The 7,884-nt window shown below is 41.9% G+C and overlaps 1 protein-coding gene across 1 annotated transcript; it reads right to left on the bottom strand.

The window, feature by feature from the left end:
* Nucleotides 1-1,805: 1,805 nt before the first annotated feature.
* LOC119415375 (myoblast determination protein 1 homolog) lies at nucleotides 1,806-6,805 on the bottom strand. The gene is made up of 3 exons (XM_037682507.1): nucleotides 6,230-6,805; nucleotides 3,710-3,773; nucleotides 1,806-1,985 (listed from the first exon to the last, which is right to left on the bottom strand). The coding sequence occupies exons 1-3, from the start codon at nucleotides 6,803-6,805 to the stop codon at nucleotides 1,810-1,812; spliced, it is 816 nt and encodes a 271-aa protein (XP_037538435.1). The 3' UTR covers nucleotides 1,806-1,809.
* Between the last annotated feature and the right edge of the window lie 1,079 nt (nucleotides 6,806-7,884).

Genomic DNA, 7,884 nt, shown 5'->3' with positions numbered 1-7,884 from the left:
AAGTACACCTGGACTATAGAAAGTACACCTGGACTATAGAAAGTACACCTGGACTATAGAAAGTACAGCTGGACTATAGAAAGTACAGCTGGACTATAGAAAGTACAGCTGGACTATAGAAAGTACACCTGGACTATAGAAAGTACAGCTGGACTATAGAAAATACACCTGGACTATAGAAAGTACACCAGGACCATAGAAAGTACACCTGGACCTTTCATTCTGTGTTTGTCTGTTCCTCTCAAACCCAGTTGGATGAAGCAGATGTCCTCTCGTCCTGAGCTGGTTCTACTGGAAGTTTCTTCCTGTTAAAGGGAGTTTTTCTTCCCACTGTCTCCTTTGTTCTTGCTCAGGATGAGAGACTGTGATGAAGTTAAGACTCAAAGCAGTCTGCGGCCTCCTTAGATAAATAATGTTATTAAATGAGTTTTTATGTAGCGGTATATGAATGTTTCTGTCCCCTGAGGCGACTTCTGTTGTGAATTGGTGCTGTATAAATAAACTGAAGTGAATTTAATTAATTCTGAAAAATAATAATAATAATAATTGGACATTCTGAAAGTAAAAACCAACAGAATGCACTGATTTATCATAAATATGTTTTATTCACAATGGAACATAATGAATATCAAATGCTTTAACTAAGAAACTGTTCTTCTTCTTTCGGCTGCTCCTTCTTCAGGGGTCGCCTCAGAGAACGAATGAAGACTTGGTGATTGTTTTTACGCCGGGCCCCGCCCTTCCTGACACCACAGACACCGAGCTACCACCGCCTCTGTGTGGAGCAGAGAGCTGCAGCTGGGGCACCTGGGGGAGCAGGTGGTGGGGGTTAAGAACTTTGCTCAAGGACCCAGAGTGGGGCAAATGAGGGTGGAGACAGGTGTGGGTGTTTCACCTTTCTCATCCACATTTTGATGTTGTCGGTGCGGGGAGTTGAACTGGCGACCTTCTGATCGCAGGTCCATCTTCTCTAACCTCTGCGCCACCACTCCCCCAACTAAGGAACTGCATCTATGTTGTTCTAAACCCTGTATATTTCTTCCTGCACTGGTGGGGATTATTTCCTCGTTTATTCAGTTTATTCACACACATACAGAGAGAATCATAAAACTTTTCTAGATGCACAAGCTGCCATGCCATCATGCACCCCTACACCATCAGAGAGGCAGGCCTTCTACTTCAGTTTCCTAAAACCGTCTGATGGCATTATGAGCTGCAGATGATGGGACACGTGAAGCCATCCCAGTTTTTCAACGAGGAACATTGTTTTGAACGTTTCGCTAGTTTCAGACACAGGTTGTGACATAGTGGTGAACCCCTGCCCATCTTTACTTTTAGGACAATCAGCTTCTCTAAAATGATCCTTTCAGTCCGTCTCCTTACTGACCTGCTGCCATTCAGCATAATTAAATACCAACTGCTCCTCCAGCTGCTTCTTATTTGAACCATCACAGACTTTGGTTGACACCGGCAGACTGTTTTTAGACGTGTTGCTGGAACTAAACTCAAAACCACATTTTGTTCTTTAAAAACGTGCTTGTGAGATTTTCAGAAGAAAATCTGCAATAAACCCAAAGGTTTGGTGCAAATAAATCTACAGATGATAACTTAAAATAACTTGTGCTGGTTTTGTTTTTTAATGGCAGAAATGAGCTTCTATAATCACCAAAACAAAAACAGGTGATTTAAAATTCACTCTTAAAACATCTAAACATTTACAGAATTAATGCGAACAAATAGAAAAACATAATTTAAACCAAAATAAATAACTGTTCTCATCTGAAGCTGCAGGTGGATCTGTGACAAGTTCTATAGAACCCGGTAGACGAGGTTTGGGTCCTGGCTGGCTGTGGGGGAGGGGATCAAAGCAGGTTCTGGTGCCCGGCTGCCCAGAGAACCGGTTCTGTCAGTGGAAATCCTCTCCACAATGCTGGACAGGCAGTCCAGACTGGAGACCACAGGACTGCGCTCCCTCCTCAGACCTCCTGCACACAACACGGCCACAGCAAGCTAACATTACGTTATCGCTTTGATGTTGGCAGCAAAGTATTAAAAACAACAAGATCGTTTTCATCATATTGACCAGAGCGACCTGCCACAGACTGACAGCATGAACTGTTTGTGATCAGGCTGTAAAAGATCAGCCATGACCTTTATTTACCACCTGCTTTGTTGACATACAGGTGTGTGTCAGGTGTTGGTCCGGTCCATCTTTTACCTTCTGTCAGGTGTTGGTCCGGTCTGTTTCTAACCTTCTGTCAGGTGTTGGTCCGGTCCATCTCTAACCATCTGTCAGGTGTTGGTCCGGTCTGTTTCTAACCTTCTGTCAGGTGTTGGTCCGGTCCATCTCTAACCTTCTGTCAGGTGTTGGTCCAGTCCATCTCTAACCATCTGTCAGGTGTTTGTCCGGTCTGTTTCTAACCTTCTGTCAGGTGTTGGTCCGGTCCATCTCTAACCTTCTGTCAGGTGTTGGTCCGGTCTGTTTCTAACCTTCTGTCAGGTGTTGGTCCGGTCTGTTTCTAACCTTCTGTCAGGTGTTGGTCCGGTCTGTCTCTAATCATCTGTCAGGTGTTGGTCCGGTCTGTCTCTAATCATCTGTCAGATGTTGGTCCGGTCTGTCTCTAATCATCTGTCAGATGTTGGTCCGGTCCGTCTCTAACCTTCTGTCAGGTGTTGGTCCGGTCCATCTCTAACCTTCTATCAGGTGTTGGTCCGGTCTGTCTCTAACCTTCTGTCAGGTGTTGGTCCGGTCTGTCTCTAACCATCTGTCAGGTGTTGATCCGGTCCATCTCTAACCTTCTGTCAGGTGTTGGTCCGGTCCGTCTCTAACCATCTGTCAGGTGTTGGTCCGGTCCATCTTTTACCATCTGTCAGGTGTTGGTCCGGTCCATCTCTAACCTTCTGTCAGGTGTTGGTCCGGTCCATCTCTAACCTTCTGTCAGGTGTTGGTCCGGTCCGTCTCTAACCCTCATCAGGACACTGCTGTAGAACACAACTGCTGTATTATTGCTTAGCATTTATCTGTGTGATTTATTTGTTTAATTAGCAACAATTTCAGTGAAATTTTATTTTTACACTAAAAAAACAGATGACAAGATGCTGTTAAAATCATTTTAAGGTAAATTTTTGTTTTAAGAACAATCACGTGACTCAATAAGCAGCTGAATAAAAACACACAGCACATTTGTCACTCCTTTGTTGATTAAAACAACTTCTTAAGTGTCTTGAGCTTTAAGTGAACTATGGACTCTAATAACCAGACCAACGTAAAATTAAAGGGCAAATAAGAAAAATAGCACATATTTAGTTTTACAGCACGCTTCATCTTAACACGTCCTGTTTATGTTCATTAACATTCAGATGAGGAAGCGCCACAGCATTCCTGCTGGCGTTTTGGCTTTACGTTACAAGAAACTCACATATAATGCAATAATAAAGTAATATACGACTCTCAGCGTTGCACAATAAATTTCATTTTTAATGTGCAACGCTGCCTTTTTGCTTGTTTTCCATCATAGAGCCCTAGTTCTATTGTGCTCTCCTCTTTTACCACAAAGCACCTTTCATATTACTACGTCTCCATCAGTCACCTGATTTGATTGCTTGATCTGTTCATTACTTCCTTCTTTCATGCAGGCAGGTGAAGCCGTTCTGAAAATCTCTCAAGAACAACACGGGCCACGTTATAAAAGTAAAGGGTGGTTCTCACCATTTGACGCCTCCGAGAAATAGGAGCTGATGATGCAACGTTGTGTCGGCCCATTAAAATCTGCCTGAAAAACAACATTCATTTATAATTAAAATGCTATCCTGTATAGGCACCAATACACATGGTATCATTACACATAGGGACCAATACACATGGTACCAGTATACATGGTACCAATACACATGGTACCATTACGGGACCAATACACATGGTACCATTACACATAGGTATGACAAATAAGTACAAATACTAACATATGTACCTATATGTACCTATAAAATGACAAATAAAGAAACTCTGGCTCTATACATACCGCAAATAAATACTGGTACCAATAAATAGGTATACAAATACATATAGGTACAAATGTGCCTGTGTACTAATATGTCTGTTCCAGTACCCATATGCACCAATTTGCATAGGTATCACAAATAGGTACCAGTATGTGTACAGTAGTCCCTCGCTACTTCACGGTTCGTTTTTCATGGATTTGCTATATCGCGGTTTTTCAAAGTAAGATTGGACGTGATACAATTGACTGATTGACGGATGAGCCATGGATTGTTAACTTAAAATAAATTATTTTGCACCATGTGTGCAGCCCATAAGTGCAGGGGAAGCTCCCTCCTGAAGCCTGATCAGCTGATTTCCTTCTCTGCCACGCACACACATTTTGTGGTTTCTCACTTATTGTGGGTGGTCCCAAACACCTGTGATAAACAAGGGACTACTGTATGTACCAGTACGAACAGGTTCTACATATAGGCACCAATACATACATGTAAGAACATGTATATGTTCCAATACACATGTACCAATACAAATAAGTTCTACAAATAGGTAACAATACGTATATACACTAATGTGTATAGGTACCAATATGTATAGATATCAATAAGCCTATGTGCCCATCATATGTACCAGTTTGTATACCAGTCCATATATGCACCACATAATGGTGCTTTGTAAATTCTGTGGCTGATTTACTGATTTTCAGTGAAAATCAAAAAAGTCCATGCTCAATAATCCAGGTATACAATCCAACAATTTTTCAGTCAGGTCACCTGGACAGTTTCTTTTTGTGAAGAGGGCCAGCACCAGAGGAGGGGGCGTGCCAAAGACACCATCTTAGCACCAACATAACTGGTTTGTTCCACTTTGGAGTAAGCTGTTTGGGGGAAGAATCAGTTTTGTGTTGTGTTTCCTTGACTGATGAAGCCTTCTGGATGGAAGGTGAAATGTTTCAGCACAAAAAAGAAACTGTCCAGATGACCTGACTGAAAATTGTTGGCTATAGGAAAATGTTGAGACTTTAGTTTAATCTAATCTACAAGAGAACAAATACTAATTATGACAGTTTTGATAGTTTAAAAAAGTTAAATCTGGTCCTCTGGACATTGAAAAAAACAAAAACTTTATTTATTTAACTTTTTTTAGATTTTTCTACCTGGATTATTGAGCATGCATCAGGATATTTTATAGTTTTATTGATCTCATTATTTTTATGTTTTATTTATTTTTTGAATTGGTCGATTTGTTTCACAACTATCATCAACGATTGAACAAAAACTGTCTTTCCATTCATCCACCTCTTTGTTACTTTTAGTCTGAGGAAATAGAAGTTTGCAAACTTGTGCTGTCTAACTTGTAGATTTGAGTTCAAGTTACTCATGAACTTTTCAGTTAGAGGAAGCAGAAACTTTAAGATGAATATTTCAGTTTTTTGCATCAGATTGCTGCTCAGGCTTTTCAGAACCAGCTGCAGCATCAGAGGAAAGACCTGGACACGAAGATCTTTGACTTGAACTCAGCACCAAGTCAGAATTAAAAAGAATTAAAAACAGCAGGTCCAGCATGAGATCCTGGAGACGTTTAGTTTGGCTTTAGCTTTTCTTGTTTGGATAAATCTGCAAAAACAGTTTTTAACAGGCTATGTTGCACAAATATAATTGTCTAAAACTGCTCAACCAATCAGAAACGAATGCTCTAAGGACCAGAACAACACAATGAATCCACCAAATGAAGCCCAGGTGAACCAGGATCCTGGTTTTAGTTTGAAAAGCACCTGCAGGTCCATCCCTCAGGGGGACTGTCTCCTGGTCCAGTTCTGTCCACATGTCTTAAACCCAGCTTTAAAAGTGCACATTATTAACTTTACAACTTTAGCTCAGCTAAAAGGTGAATTCTTTGTTTTCAGGAGCGCAGGAACATCATGAGCAGGTTATTAGGAATAAATTCATTAGAAAAGTCCAACATTATTTCCCTGGTCCTTCTTTATTATATCTGAAACAAACAAAAATGAAAACAAGCACACATCTGTTTAAAAGTATTTATTTTTTCATTACTCTTTATTTAAAAAAAAACATTAAAGTCATTAAAGTGGAATTTACTAAACTGAAAACCCAAACGTTGAAACTTGGGTTCATATAATAAATAAAAAGTTATAACCAGCGCAGTGTGTGTTTCCAACTAAAAGGTGGAGTAATGAATGAGGTGGAGCAGAGGTGACGCGGGACTCACCGGGCCGTCCGAGCAGCTGGAGCGGGGGCTGGACGCGGCGGAGTCCGGCCCGCGGGGCTCCAGCTCCGGGTACAGGTCGCGCTCCTGGCCGCTCCGCAGCAGCGCCTGCAGGGACTCGATGTAGGTGATGGCGTTCCGCAGGATCTCCACTTTGGGCAGCCGCTGGTTCGGGCTCGGGCTCGGGTTCTGGTTCTGGTTCTGGCCGGCCGTCGTGCAGCGCTTCAGGGTCTCGAAGGCGTCGTTGACCCTGCAGAGCCGCCGGCGCTCGCGCATCGTGGCCGCGCGCCGCCGGTCCGCGCTGCTCGTCTTCCTCTTGCAGGCCTTGCAGGCCCACAGCAGGCACCGGGGGCCCTGGTGGGGGCCACCGGGCGCGCGCACGTGCTCGCTGTCCGTTACCTCGGTGTGGAGGAGGACGGAGGAGGAGGTGGAGGAGGAGGAGGAGGAGGTGTCCGGCTTCAGCAGGCCGAGCCGCGGGTCCAAGTCCTCAAAGAAGTGCATGTCGTTGGTGCTGAAACAGGGGTCGTCGTAGAAGTCCTCCCCGGGGGGCACGGACAGAGACAGGTCCGACAGGTCCATGGTCCCGTTAGGGTCCGAAACGGATCAGAGCCAAGCCCAGATGGAGGGTCCGGTACCAAATGTTCTGGACCGGGTCACCCGGTCCGGCTCTTATACCTGGGACTGGAACAGAGGGCAGGGTCAGTGGTCTGGGGGGGGTCCAACCAATCAGTTCAGTGGAGGAACCCCCCCCCCCCCCATCCCATAAACCCTACCCTCATAATGAGGATCTGATTTTTGTTCATTTGGGTTTTTTAAATTTTGTTTGAAGTTTTTGTTTTTTGTTAGAAAAAAATCTTTCAAACAGATTAATTTACTTTAATTTGTAAAAATAAAATCTGATTAAGACTGGGAGTAAAGCAAAATTCTACATTCCATGGACATGATTTTAAGTATAATAAACAAACAATAAATTAATAAAAATAATCAAGAACAAACAAAAGAATAAAAATAACGATAGAGGGAGAAACAATATATATTTTAAAATATATGACTGATAAGAAATGAGCTGTCTGGTCTGAACAACAAACATTTTCTAATGAATGTTGAGATGTAATAAATGTAAAACTTTTTTTTATTAAAAAGGTGTTACAGTTTTAAATAGCTAATTAATTACTAAAAAAATGTAAAAAAAAAAAAAACCACAATCTTTAATCATGTCAGTAGTAAACTATAATCATCAACATTTGACTTTTAAAGTCAAATATATAATACATAGTGTGCATCATATTATCCCTTTATATATTATAAATTCAAGCTTTATTTCTGCAGGTTAGTGTCGTTGAGCCTCCAGGACTCATTTAAAGACAGAGACCTGATTTAACAAAGAACACCGATGAGGTTCAGACAACAAAACACAATCACATCAAATGAAAAGTAAATGGAAGAAATGATTTAAAAACGAAGCAGCCACATCATAAAGCATGAAGTTAAAGTATATTACTCCTCGTATTAGTTCCATTAACGGCATATTTGCAAAAGAAATGATCAAAAAACAGAAAAGACAAAACTGCTAAAACCAGCTTCATTTTTTGTTTGTGCAACGACCAATAAATTTCAGTTTTGTGTTTGTTTTGGTCAAAGCTTGAAGGAGCCGCCGT

This window comes from Nematolebias whitei, chromosome 10 (genome assembly GCF_014905685.2).
Source record: "Nematolebias whitei isolate Nwh7 chromosome 10, NemWhi1, whole genome shotgun sequence".
In the NCBI taxonomy this organism is placed as follows: domain Eukaryota; kingdom Metazoa; phylum Chordata; class Actinopteri; order Cyprinodontiformes; family Rivulidae; genus Nematolebias; species Nematolebias whitei.
This window is presented reverse-complemented; position numbering and strand designations above follow the sequence as displayed.